Source organism: Arctopsyche grandis, chromosome 1 (genome assembly GCF_051622035.1).
Source record: "Arctopsyche grandis isolate Sample6627 chromosome 1, ASM5162203v2, whole genome shotgun sequence".
Lineage (NCBI taxonomy): Eukaryota > Metazoa > Arthropoda > Insecta > Trichoptera > Hydropsychidae > Arctopsyche > Arctopsyche grandis.
The window spans coordinates 25,762,640-25,777,345 of NC_135355.1; the positions used below are offsets into that span (position 1 = coordinate 25,762,640).

A 14,706-nucleotide genomic window follows, 5' to 3' on the forward strand; every position below is an offset into this window, starting at 1 on the left:
GGAGCATTTCGAGCCGAGTCGTAGTCATAAAAAAAGTTAGTAAAAAAATCAACGGACTCCGACTCTTTTTTTTTAATATTTTATTTATCACGCTATGTGCCAACTTGAGTCTTCAATTTTATTGAAGTAAATCCACTATTAATTTAGAATTTATAAAAATCATGAATTTAAATTACATTATAAATGAAACCTATGAATTGCACGATTTTTTATGTGTTGTAGACAAAACAGATTATTTCCTGTCTTCTTTTTTTTTTAAATTGTTTTGTTTGTGTATGAAAGTCATACACACACATATGTATATATCAGCAGTCAGCACATATATATCAGCGGTTCCCAACCTGTGGTATGCGTACCACTTAGTGGTACGCGAAACAAAATCAGTAATGGCGGACATGCAGGAATGAATGATTTTACAATCATAAAAATTGAGATATTTTTTTATATAATTAATTAACATTATCATAATTAGTCATCGCCGACGTCAATATGTACAGTTGATGATCGAAAATCTGGCAATCGATAGGTTTTCTTCAGATCCGGCATAGATATTGGAGTGCATTTTTAAATTAACCGCGTTAGCGCTCCAATAAATAAATAACTTGAATTTGAAACTTGAGAACAACTCGATAATGATCTTTAATGTTGCAGATAAAATTGAAAGTATGATTAAAATGATCAAACTGAAGTACCATTGTTTTTCACATTAAACAATTAAATATAAATATTAAATTGAAAAAAATTTAAAAGACATTTGAAAAGAATTGGACCGCGTGAGGGATCGAAACTCATGACCGATGACACATTTCTTTTAATTTTTTTTATTTAATAACTTAATATGCCTACACCCATGCGATGATATGTCATCAGGAAGTACACTAGTAATTCCAATAATTTAGTTACATGTCAATTTTTAGTGATTTTTTAAATCCTTTAATTTTTTTTATATTTTAAATATCGTTATTATTTTCATCACTAACAATTTTATACGTCGGCAAGAAAAGTTTACCTTACTAAATTCGTTCAAGTTGGAGTCAGAATTGAATTATAAGTTATAATTTTTTTTCCTCACTCTTTTGTCTCTCTTCTGACTTTCCGTATCTCTCTTCGATGGCTCGCTTTTAAGCGATACATTTGTTAGGAATGACTATTCTATACATTATACATCAATGGTTATAATTTATAAAATTCGTGGAAGTGATCGTCCCTTACAAGTTGTAAGTTACAACAACTGGACAAAACAGCTGACATCTCCTGGCACACGGATTTTTTGTGGCAACATTTTTAGGGGCTGAGAGCAATTCTATGCATACTACTTCAATGTAGATAAAGTAATAATTAGTTTTAAAAAAGAATACGGTGTACGGCCCTGTTTTTCAATGAGTGAGGCTGGTCCGAACATCTAGCACGTGCACATACAGATGTTCGGACTTTGTCGAACTAATACTACCACACAATTTCACTAGTAGAGCCTATTTCAATGAGATCCTACTGCTACAGAGCTTAACAAACAACTGAACAAAATCAGCCCGAAATCTCACTATTGTCCCACAAAGCAAGAGATCATGCTTATCGTCAACCATGCTTTTTTGGTCTCTTGCTTTGTTAACTAATATAAAGGCCTATTGTTATCGAAAGAGCACCAAGTCAACGTCGGTCTAGTTATCGGGGCTGGAGTCTAAAAATAAATAAAAAACGCAATTCCGACTCCCAACATTTTTCCACAAAACGATTCGAGATTTTAAAATTCAGCTGCGATGGGCGTATCGTTAGTGTTAATTCGTACGATCTTATTATTTCAAGAAGTTTCTCCTACATTTCTTCAAAATTTGGGAATCAGTGTCAAACCTAGGATGAAATACACTCCAAAAACTGCGTTTTGACCTGGGTGCTTTTTTGGGTGTTTTTTTTTAATTGTGCAAAACTACATATTTAAAAAAAAATGGGTTTGGTGCAAACGATCGACAATCGCCAGACGAACTGAACCACAGATTTCACTTAGTGTGAGCAGTGCAACACGTGTACCTTATGCGTGCGCACTGCTCGCACTTACACTAAGCGAAATCTACCCGAAGTCCCGACATACCTACACTGTATACGTTCTGTGCTTCTGATACTTTAATTCCGAATTTTGCCTTATTAAACTTGCCAGAAAGATCCAACTCAATTTTAATAATTGCATCTGTGCACATCGAAGGGTTACTCGTCATCTGATGTGCAATCTATCATTCGTGAAGTCGAGAACTGCGTTTAAAGCAGCCATCCAGTTAATCTGTGGTTCTGTCTGTCTGGTGCTTGTCGGATAACGGTGATTCTAACATTTAAAGAAACTTGTCGAAAAATTAAGATCGTCCGAATTAATGACTTAAAAAAACTTTCCATGCCGTTCGATCTAGTGTGTTTGCGCTTTTATTCATCCATCACCCTTGTGGTGTTCCATGCACACTTTTGAACTCTTTCGGATACCATTCGAGCACATCTTTCGTCCATTCTTCAAGCGTGCCCGGCCCATTACCATTCCAATCTCTTTACTCTCTGCACTATATTAACTACTCGTGTCATACTTATTACTCATGTATACCGTTTCATATATCCCCTCGTTACAACGAGCATACAGCTTTCCATACTTTTGGACTGAAAAGTTTCGGGTTTGAGCCCCGGTTCGATTGATCTCGACTGAAAAGAATCATACTGCTGCTGACCAGAACTAATATAAGGAAGTTAGCTAACAGTACAATTGTCTCCGACATGGCGCTAGAGAAATTTTATTATCAAGGAAATAATTTGAAATCAAAATCTTCCGTCAGATCGACGAAATGACATTTGGTTTTTCAGAAGACATGCGCGCCACTTACACACATCCTCACATATTAAATTATAATACTAAGTTAGTTTCAATAAAATAATTTGACACATGTAAAATTTGTTCATGTTCAATTCACTAATAGATTAAATAATCATCTACAGACATTCACCATCCACTGCTGGATGAAGGTCTCTCCAACACGCTTCCACTCGTCTATGTTTTGCGCAACTCTCATCCATCTCACCCCACACAATTTCCTAATGCATTCTCATTTTAACCTTATGCATTCTCTCGGGTACCTTTTTGTCCACCTTTCGTCCATTCTCCTAGCCACGTGGTCCGCCCATTGCCATTTCAATATCTTCACTCTATCCACTATAGCCATTACCCTTGTCATACTTCTCACCCACGTATTCCACTTCCTGTCTTTCCATCATGTCCACTTCCATCTCCGTTATGCCAGGCATACAGCGTCCCATACTTCATTGAGTGCATTGGACTTTGTGCAGCATTTTGGTATTCAATGTCCAAGTTTCAAATCCATACGTCATCACTGTAGAAAAGCATTGATCGAAGATCTTTTTCTTGAGGCAAAATGAAATTTTTTATTCAAAAACGCATTCATTCGTTCAAATGCACTCCATTCTAAATTGCTTTTTTTCTTCATTACTACGGGACATGTCTATTATTTTTCCTAAATATAAATAAATATCGACTACTTCTACTATTTTATCATCTATTGTGATGTTTAATATAGTTTAAAAATATTGAAATGCTCAGCGCGTTTATCGATGTGTTACGGCCAAGTCCGAGTGTGTGGACAACTTCTTCCACCAGCCAACAGGTGTTGTACGTACAGGTAACTTTTAACTTTTAAATTGTCAATATAGAAATGTCTTAGCGCTCCAAGCTTTTATATATAGTGAAAATTGAATAATTTAAAATATTTCTGTGGAACTGCTGGTCAGATTTGGATATTTGTGACTCAAGTCAAAGCTTCAGTTTGCCAATTCATCTGATTTTCCTGTTGAATTTACCTGGTACCTAGTCTCTATTAATCACAAAATACTGCCAAATTCATTTTAATTTCAAATTTATATAAGTATAATAAATAAGTTTATATACATGTATACACATGCATATGTACAAGTTTGGCCAAAATTTCACACACATGTGGGCTGGAGTAGTATTAAAAGAAGAATTTGATTAGACTATGCATAGTACATTTATAAAATTCATATCAGCTATATTCGAAACGCTTCACGTCGAAGACATGATGCACTCGCAAGAAACAATTTTATGTACTACTACTGCTACATGGACAATTGACGAAGACAAGTTGCAACTACTTTAATATGATCGTGATTGCCATTTATTATACTGTTTACATATGTAATTTTATTAATTTTTAACTTATAGTCCGCCGTACCAATACACCTTAAAATTGACCACCCCGGACATACATTTAACCGAATCAAAATAAAAATATATGCAATCAACTACTCTTAAAAAAAATACTATCCAATCAAAAAAAAATTAATAATAAACTACTATTCAAAACTAAATATGTACAACGCGAGAGAGACCATACATTTAGTCATCAGATAAAACTATAATTTCACACCTAGTTCCTTTTTCAAAAAAAACAAAACATAAATTTTTTTTTTAAAAAACATACCTCTTCTATACATAATTTGTATATAAAATTATTATTTTGAATAAAAATGCCAATAATTTTATTTTACTACCGGCATCTATGTATAAAATTAATGACTACGAGATGTCACTGACATTAAAAATTTTCGGACTTGTTTTTATCTCTATCGTAATGGCGGACGATCCATTTGCTTGTATTGATGACCAAAATGAGCAATATGGCAAAGTATGAAAACGATCGGATAAGAGGCAAACTTTTTCCTGAATTGTAAACGTAAAGGAGGTATGTAATAATAAAAATAGATTATACTTACCTGTAAAAATCCGTCTTAGGGGTTAAAATGAACTTCGACCCCCAAGACCCTCAACACGAGGCCACCACCCCTCCAACGAACCGTCTGAGGGACCTTTCCGTTGGAGACAAAACGACTGTCTGGGCTAAATAACACCAGATCAAACCGCGCATCACTGCTTTTTGTTTGAATTGTAAAAAAAGAGGAAAAAGGCGTAAAACAAGATATAATATACAAGTGTCGAGCCATCAAACAACATGGTTCTAAAGTAACCGGTAAGGTGTCCACAGAAGAGCGTTATACAATGTTTACGAGAAAAAGTCATAAATAAACATCGAGCGTGTTTCCATAATACGGCCACACGTAACAGCAACAGTTTGGCTGTAGAGTGTAGTGTAAGCCACGTGACGTAGGTGTGACGTCACATGGCGTACGTGACGTAGGGCAGGCAATGGGAGGGGACTACTGACTGTTTTTACTCCTACTTTATAAACGATTTCCCTTCCTTCCCTCCCTCCCTATGGATTAACAGTTATCAAACGATTCGTAATCATACACTTATTCTAAAATAACCATTGCTCTACGACATATAAAAGCACATATTTAACAACAATACATTACTTTAAAATACGTTACTTGGATGTATTATAAGTGGATGTAATCTGATGATAAATAATTTCATAAAATGAAATTCCCTTAGATGATCAGATAGTAGTGGATTTTCTTAATATTAATATGTATATCATACATACATACATGATAATATACATACTCCCAAATGCGAAATGCTGCCGAATGTTAATTTAAATTTCATCATAAAAAAATAAATACAGTATTAAAACATGAAAATTATATCCACAAAGGCCTAGTAAAATTTAAATGCTACTTTATTGTACCTAGCGTATTAAAATATTAAAATTTGACAATATATAAAAATGGATGTCTGAAAAATAATAAACTTAAGCTAACTTTTCTTTGTTCATACACGTAGTATGACAAAATGTCAATGTTGTACACAAAACCTAAAACATTAAAATTCGGCTATATATAAAAATGGATGTCTGATAAATAATAAACTTAAGCTAACTATTCTTTGTACATACGAGTAGTATGACAAAATGTCAATATTGTACACAAAACCTAAAATATAAAAATTTGGCAATATACATATAATATAAAAATGGATGTCTGATAAATAATTACCTGAAGCTAACTTTTCTTTGTACATACGAGTAATATGACAAAATGTCAATATTGTACAAAAAACCTAAAACATTAAATTTGGCAATATATAAAAATGGATGTCTGATAAATAATAAACTTAAGCTAACTTTTCTTTATTCATACACGTAGCATGACAAAATGTCAATTTTGTACACAAAACCTAAAACATTAAAATTTGGCAATATATAAAAATGGATGTCTGTTAAAAAATAAACTTAAGCTAACTTTTCTTCGTACATACGAGTAGTATGACAAAATGTCAAAATTGTACACAAAACCTAAAATATAAAAATGGATGTCTGATAAATAATTAACTGAAGCTAACTTTTCTATGTACATACGAGTAATATGACAAAATGTCAATATTGTACAAAAAACCTAAAACATTAAAATTTGGCAATATATAAAAATGGATGTCTGTTAAAAAATAAACTTAAGCTAACTTCTCTTCGTACATACGAGTAGTATGACAAAATGTTAAAATTGTACAAAATACCTAAAATATTAAAATTTGGCAATATATAAAAATGGATGACTGATGAATAATAAATTTAAACTAACTTTTCTTTTTACATACACGTAAACTGACAAAAAGTCAACATTTATACCTAACAACTAATATAATTTGAATAAACGTAAAAACGGCATTAGCCACATATATTATGTGCAATAAAAAGTTCCATTTACAATTGAGTGAAAATGGATGTTTTATAAAAGTAAACTTAACATAAATTAAAGTAAAAAATTGTACCCATCACCTGTCGTAATTTGACTAACCGTAAAAACCAACCATTTTTCTATTATATTAACTACAAAACAAAAATTATTATTAATAATCGAGTAAAAATGAACGTTAAATAAAAATAATTTATTTTTGAAAATAAGAATAAACCAAAATACTAAAATTAAAAGAAGTACTATTCTAATTTGTTTCAATTAATAATATATTACTAACTATTGTCATTGAGTCAGTTACAGCGATATATCGTAAGTAACAACATATCAATATATTTATTATAAAATCTATTTATTTTAAAATTAGTAATGGAAAAAAGCAAGGAATTAAAATAACTTACGACTCTTGGTGTGTGCACCTTGTATTGGTTCGGGGAAGGAATTTGACTGCGAAGAATTTTCAATTGGCTGTAAATATAAAAAAAAAATCAAAAATGAGGAAAAATAAATGTATATTATGTAATTTTTTAATTTGTTATCACAATCATTATGCATAACAAAATCAAAAGAATACGTAAAAAGAATTAAAAACATACCTTTAATAATGGAGGGACGTTGAAATTGAATCTGGGGACAGATTCTTTTCTGGGTGTGGCAGCAATCGCAGTCAATGGTGCAGCAATAGGAAGGGATTTCATCTCCTATAAAAAACAATAAAGATCACAATTAGTATATGTATGTTCATAATGAAATGGATGAACATTAAGCAACTAGAAACTCACCTTAATGATATTCTCGACGTTGTAAAAAACACCGCAAGGATCCAATGCACTCTGTAGACAAAATAAAAAATATAATTAATAAACAGAAATATTACAGTACATAGGAAATGTGAAGGATTAGTTAAAAAAAATAAAGTTCCTAATAAAACTATTAATTCCTCAATAAACTTAATAGTTCACATACAAGGGGGTTCACCTGTAAATAATTGTATGTGAATTCCTGGATATCTAAACATTTGTCAACATGGTATTCTGAATAGGGTAATATTTTTCGATATCAAGAAATGATCGACCCGTTTATATAATATGAATATACGAAAATGTATACATAAAAATATACTTACAGGAGGCGTCTTATCATTATACAATTTGGTAGGTGGAGCCCTGTTATGTACCCCCACAGGCATCCCTTCGGGAAACTTTCAGAGAAAAATACAAAATTGAAAATGAATAATATTCTAAATGAATGCAAGCTATGTATAAATAGATAATGTTGAGAGGCAGAAAACAACCAAAAATTAAATGACACTCACCTTGCCATAATGTTGGGGTCTTTGGTGTGACCGTCCATTCTGCGAGGAAGTGTAATGAGGTTTCTTGAATTCACCAATTTGAGAAGGTCCGCCTGTAAAAAAAAATTATTAATAAAGGATAACATTTATATATTTTATTATGAAAAATCATAATGAAATGTTTATTTTATATTACCTGGAGCTGGGCTAGCAGGCTCGCCATATACGCCGATAGAAGATTTGGGATCGTCAAGTAGATGTTTAACAGTATTGAATACACCTAATTTGCTCTGTATTTGCTGGGTTACTCGGTCCGGGTTTACCTAAGACAAAAAAAAAGTTAGATTAAATTTATTCGCATACTTTTTATATTTAACAATATCAAAAGGTAAAAAAATATACTCACTTTCACTGGCGGCCTAAACATGGGCACGCATTCCTGTGCGCATTCCGACCCTTGCGAGGACATCTGCGCGCGGGCTTGCCGCTCCCTCTCGCGCAGAGTATCTCGCTCAACACTGTGAAAGAAAAGAAAAAATAGGATTTAGTAAAACGTGAAAATATCAACATACAAATAATATACAAGATGATAAAAATAATACTACATATATTTAAATGCTAACATGTGAGGTTGTGTAATGGGACTGAATGGAAATTAAGATGATTTTCTGCTATTCAAGAAATATACGAATATGTATCAAGATTAAAAAGCAATATTGATAAGCAGTGTTTATAAGAAGCATTCGATACTATCTTATCTTATCAGAAAGAAATGTTGGAATGGAATAATGATGAATATGTGTAATAGTGTGCGCATATCAAAAATTTCAATAGTAATATTAATAAACCACCAGAAAAATCCAAGGTTGACTAATAAAAATATCATTTGTACCTAAATTAGAAGTCCAATATCCAGCTTAGCTGTCAGCAGTCTTATAGTGTCCAGTAGTAAAGAGGTCGCAAAATCTATTCTTCTATACCTATTAAATGATCCTTTTGAATTCAATTTCCTAATACTAACTATATTTAAAAGAAAAAGAAAAAAAAAAGAAGAAAAAAGACAATAGCTTACAATCTAGCATATATATTTTCCGCCGGAATTCGTGGTTTTTCGGACTTGCGCGAATCTTTTATGAGCCACTCGCACCAATAATCTCCAGGCCTACATCCTTTGAGTAAATATTCGGAAGTGCTGACGCTGAAATTACGTATATCAGCAGGACGACCGGGACGGTCATACAGAATATTTGGATCTTCAATTTTTTGGGGGGCGATTTGTAATGACTTTTTCGGCTGTGTCTGCTGCAATCTGCAAATTGGTGCACCATTTCTAGGGCGAGGTATTTCCAAAGAAGATATCCCATTACAACATCTCTTTGCTGGGTTTTCTTGTATTTCACTTGAATTTGTGTGAAGTTTAACTGGCTTCTGGTGAGACTCAATCTGACTCTCGAAAGGCTTTTGTTGTAAAGTCTGCCCAAGTCGGTCTAAATGCCTCCGTTGTTCAACAGGCCTATGTTGCTCGATGGGTCTCTGTGGATCTAGAGGTCTCCGCTGATGCCCAATTTGGTATTCTAAAGGTTTAACTTCATGTCGCGGCCCATTAAGCTGACGTTCAAAAGGTCTCTGTTGTTCAGGCCGTTTTCTCAATCTAGCATCTTCCCCATCAAGTCTCTTCATCTTAAATCTGTATTCCATTAACTCGCTCAATGGCTTTAACCCCTCAATTAGGAGCATGCGGTATTCATTGGGAAATGTCACCATTTGGTTGTCCAAAGGATTACGCGCCAAAATTTGACATTTCTCGTCGATGAGCGTGCGAGGTTCGCTATTGTGACCGCATGGTGGCGCCACATTCGATACATTTCCATATCCCATTTTTATAGTAAATTTATATTATATATAGAGTAGCGAAATAAATAATTTGCAACTAGCACAACTGAGTTTTAAGATTAAAATGAAAAACTATCAGAGAAAAACCTTAAAAACACGGGGTCAGCGATTGTGCTATGAAAGGACACGTCATACGTTGGGATTCACAGCTTCCTACTTCCTTGAGATACAAAAGTTTAAGGAGCACAAAGCAGGATGAACCACAAGTACACAATTGGGTTTTTAATTAAAAAGTGAAACTATCAATAAAAACCTCAAAAAACACGTGGTCAGCGATTTTCAGTTATAAGGAGACGACACACATCAAGTTTCACAGCTTTCTACTTCCTTGCGATACAATAGTTTAAGGAACACAGCAGGTTGAAGCAAAATGAACCACAAAAGTACTTTGAATAAAAACACAAACACAACTCGTCAACTTCACACTGACAACTTGCACAAACGAACTGGCGAGGAACACAGGGGTGTGGTAGGTCCTTCCTCCCGGGCGGCGCGCACTCAACTGAAGCTGAAGACGAGCGCACCGCCTAACCTACCATTATCACACCCCCTTTCCAGCCATGTCGTCATTTCTTTAACTCGCGTCTTTTTTTACAATATTTTTTTTTATTCCCAAAAAATTACAATTCTTATTTATTTTATTATTTTATATTACTATTTTTCCAATGATTTTTTTTTTCAATATATAGAAGATATTTAAAAAAAAAAAGTATATAAATAAATTATGAAATATAAAAAATGAGAAAGCAATGATTTAAATGTTTATTATATAATATAAAAATATATTTAAATGTTATGTAAAAAAAAATATTTACTAACTCCGATTAATACTTTATATACAAAATAACGATTTATATAGAAAATAACGTTTTTTCCTGATGTAATATTAATGCCCAATTAACTAAAAAAAAATAACATACGGAAACTAAAATTAAATTGAGCTTCACGAGTGACAACCCTAATATCGTACGTAATAATAGTACGTACCGTTTACGGAAACACTGAATTGGACAACCGCTTTATATTGACCATGGACATAAAACGACGCTTTTTGGTGCACAATTTTGACATTCAAAACGATGCATTGTCAACGATGAATATTGTTAGTGTCAAATATAAACAACAACAAATATCTTACGTCAAACGCGAGTTAGTATAAAAAAAACAGTATGGCCGCTGACTGTCAAACGAGTTTCACATCGCACGCCACCAGAGAGCGCCGCGATCTACTTTTCAAACGTCACTTTCTCGGAATATGATCCAACAATAAACTTATACTAACTAACGAACCAAATAGATTTTTGACAAACTGTTCGGATATAACACGCGAAACAATGAAAAATTAATATTTTATTGAATGAAAAAAGCCTACAATGACATATCGACGGCAGAGTCCAGCGAACCAAAAATGCTTTATTTTCGAAGATTGTGCAGACACAAATATTAAATTTCAAGCTTTGTACAATTTACCAAACCTATATAAATTTATTCAATTTCAAGATTAAATCAGTTAATCAAATCGTGATGAGCAACATTCTGATCACCTATTTGTTGCAGTAACTGTCAAATTTACCACACGTTTTGAGGTTACGAATGTCAAATATAAACGGAGTAATACAAGGATTGTTTTGTATTCTTTACAAACTCGTTGGTGGTTTGAAAGTAATATAATATAATTTATTTTAATCGATATCAAACAAGTACCGATATTTGATTCTATATTGGAAAATGTGTTGTCTCGAACGAAAGAAATCGTCGAGACTATCAATAGACGAAAACTTTAATACTTTCGTCACGTTATGCTGACATATAAACTCCTGCATCTCATTATTCAAGGGTAGATCTACGGAAGGAGAGGCCCGGAAGAAAAAGGACGTCCTGACGAAAAAAAACGTTGAAGCAATGTTTCAACCAGAGTACCACTACAATGTTCCAGGCGGCAGTCAACAAAATCATCATTGCAAACATGATAAAAACACTGGGAGAAGAAGATATTTAACAATAAATGAAGAATTAACCTCTTCTATTCCATCTGACATTATGGATGTACATTATTATACACACTGAAACAATGCTATATATAACCTCAAACTGGTGAACAGTGCAACTTGAAATTATTTTTATATACTTATAAACTGATGATTTGATCAGACATAGCTCTACTTGTAAAGCATTCTTCAAAATTAACGAATCAATACCTAGTAAATAATTTTCAAAATAAGGTGTTGACAGAATACATTTACAAGGAGCATTATATAAAGGTTGATTTCCCTGCAAATAAGCTTATATAGATATAATGCTAACATATTATACATCAATAGATTCAAAATTATGTAAATAAGGTTTTAAAACTGCATACACTGCTTATGCAGAAACTTTTCAATATATTCTCATTTCATTATAAGATAAAAGACACTTTTTAATCACTCATCCATAAAAACTAGCAAATACATTATACAAATTTGAATTTGTCATAGTTATGTATTTCTTATTCGCCTATATGTAAAAGGGATATCCAATCATATGGTTTTTGGTACCGTCGACAGAAATTTTAAGGAAATAATGTTAACTCCAGAAACATGAAGCACATCTGTCATTATTACATACACCAACATTTTAACTTTCAACTGTTCAATAATAGAAATAGAATGCACAAAAGTGCATACACATAATTGCACTTGGTTATAATAACACCTATAATTATTCATTAGAACAAAATAAATCAATTCTAAGAAGCGACATAAGCAAATGTATTATTAACACCTTGAAGATTGAACGTGTTAAGCACAAAGCCATTAACTATTTCCTAAGCAAATCAAACCACTCATCGACACACACACACACACACACACACACGCTTACTAAAGACAGACAACTACCTATCTACAAAATAAAATAATAAAAACCGCAAAGCGCTACATACATATACACAATATAACCGAATAAACAGCACTTTTGCATGAATATGAATATCTGACCCGATAGTGGTAGTAAATAATTTGCATACAGTGAAAATCGTCAAAAACACTTAAATCAACTGCAATAGTTGCACACATTATGTATATATACACCAGTATAGACCTAATCCAATAAACATAACGATGCACAACAGAATAATCTATGCATTCGCATACATGTGATATGCACCATACCCAGACAAACACACATTATCACAACCAGCTGGTTTTTACTCCTACGTGTACAGGTGAACATTGATGCTAAAAATAAAACGGTTCATCGATGGGTACAATTCCAATCTTCCAATGATGACATTAATGTCCGTGCAAGGACTGGTTTCGTTTTTATGATTAAAATTGACGTTTGCGTCCGTTCGACAAAATTGCAACAGTTCAATTTGGACAAATGGGGAGCGGCACCTAGAAACCAGTACTAAGAAATAATGCAAAATATGCTGTCAAAAAGTGTCGAATATGTCTAGAACAATAATATGACGATGTACACTATTTTCATCTGTCAATTTCATGAACGTTTGAACAATACTCGGGCGACATTTAGACATAATTCTGCAAAATTGATTCATCCGACACTCATTTCGCCAGCAGCCGAAAAACAACATAAAAACAAACTTCCGCCTATTCCAAATTTTAAAAATTTACTTACACATTGATCAAAAAAGATCAATGAAACATGGATTTGATCTCCGTTTAGACACTAAACAAGATAATCAACGGCATGCATCGACATTTGTTTCCAGAATTAGAATCAACAGTATTCATAAAAATTATTGTCCAGGACACCGATTAATAAATCGAAATATTAAAATTCGAAACATATGAGGGGTAAAAAACCATAAAGTTTCTAGTACCACAAAAATCAAGTTTTCAGGAGACTTAAATAAATAAATAATGCATAAATTAATTTTTGCAAAATTTATAAATAGACTAAAATTCTTCTGCGAGGTATTATAATCATTCAATAAGCAATCAATCAATCTTAGATATTAGGAAAATAAAACAAAAAGAAAAAAAAACATTTAAAGTGCCATAATAACGTTGTATGTACCAAATTCATAATAATAAATGGAAAAATTCTATAGCATCGTCTCTCTCAATTGTCATATGTTACTTACAGCTTAATAAATAGGACTAGCGCTTAATAACTAAGAACTAGCTTAATTTAATCATTAATATTTATATTAACTTATCTCAAAATAATACGTAGAAAGTAAAACACCTACCTAACGAAGAAAGTTAAATTGTACTCATCAGTATTTTTATTTATTTTAAATTAATTAATTTGCCATATCATACTTCGTATCTTTCATTGGTAAAATTTTGATAGATAAGTCAAATTCACACAAAAAAAAGCAATACTGTGTGACGTCACTGCATTCGCAGATGACGTCACGCGTGTCAAAATTCGAGTCTACTTTCATACTCGTGAAATGTAACAAATCTTATCACACCTAAAATAAAAAAATAGTATAATAAAAGTAAAAATTCGTGAACATCAAAATATACGCTTTCGACACAATTAATGTACGCGTGCATAAAAAAATTTCCTCTTCAATTGTCAATATATATTCCTTATCGCGCCAAAACGCCCCCAAGACGCTCTGTTAACAGCATTAAACGCACGCTCACGGCAATGATTAATTTAATCTCAATGTCAAGTCGTTGACGAATGAAAATTAGATGCGATCTATGGATCGAAAACGAGAACCATAAATAAATACACATCAAAACTTAAAATATATTAAAAAAAACACCTTAAAATACCGACAGGACAAAGAATTTCACTGGCGAAACCGTAATCGCAAAGAACAATAGTAAAAAACGAGTTATTAAAACCGGCAGTTTTTACCGCAAAGTTCACTTTTTATCATCCTTCAGATATACGATTGC

The 14,706-nt window shown here is 32.6% G+C and overlaps 1 protein-coding gene across 1 annotated transcript in view; it reads right to left on the bottom strand.

The window, feature by feature from the left end:
• Positions 1–14,706, bottom strand: part of LOC143918683 (uncharacterized) — a 56,259-nt gene that overhangs the window by 11,620 nt on the left and 29,933 nt on the right. The window contains exons 2-8 of the mRNA XM_077440660.1: positions 8,355–8,466; positions 8,145–8,271; positions 7,970–8,061; positions 7,781–7,855; positions 7,437–7,487; positions 7,251–7,355; positions 7,056–7,122 (exon numbers count right to left, since the gene is read on the bottom strand). Of these exons, the coding sequence (XP_077296786.1) occupies positions 7,056–7,122; positions 7,251–7,355; positions 7,437–7,487; positions 7,781–7,855; positions 7,970–8,061; positions 8,145–8,271; positions 8,355–8,466 (629 nt within the window). The remainder of the gene's footprint in view (positions 1–7,055; positions 7,123–7,250; positions 7,356–7,436; positions 7,488–7,780; positions 7,856–7,969; positions 8,062–8,144; positions 8,272–8,354; positions 8,467–14,706) is intronic.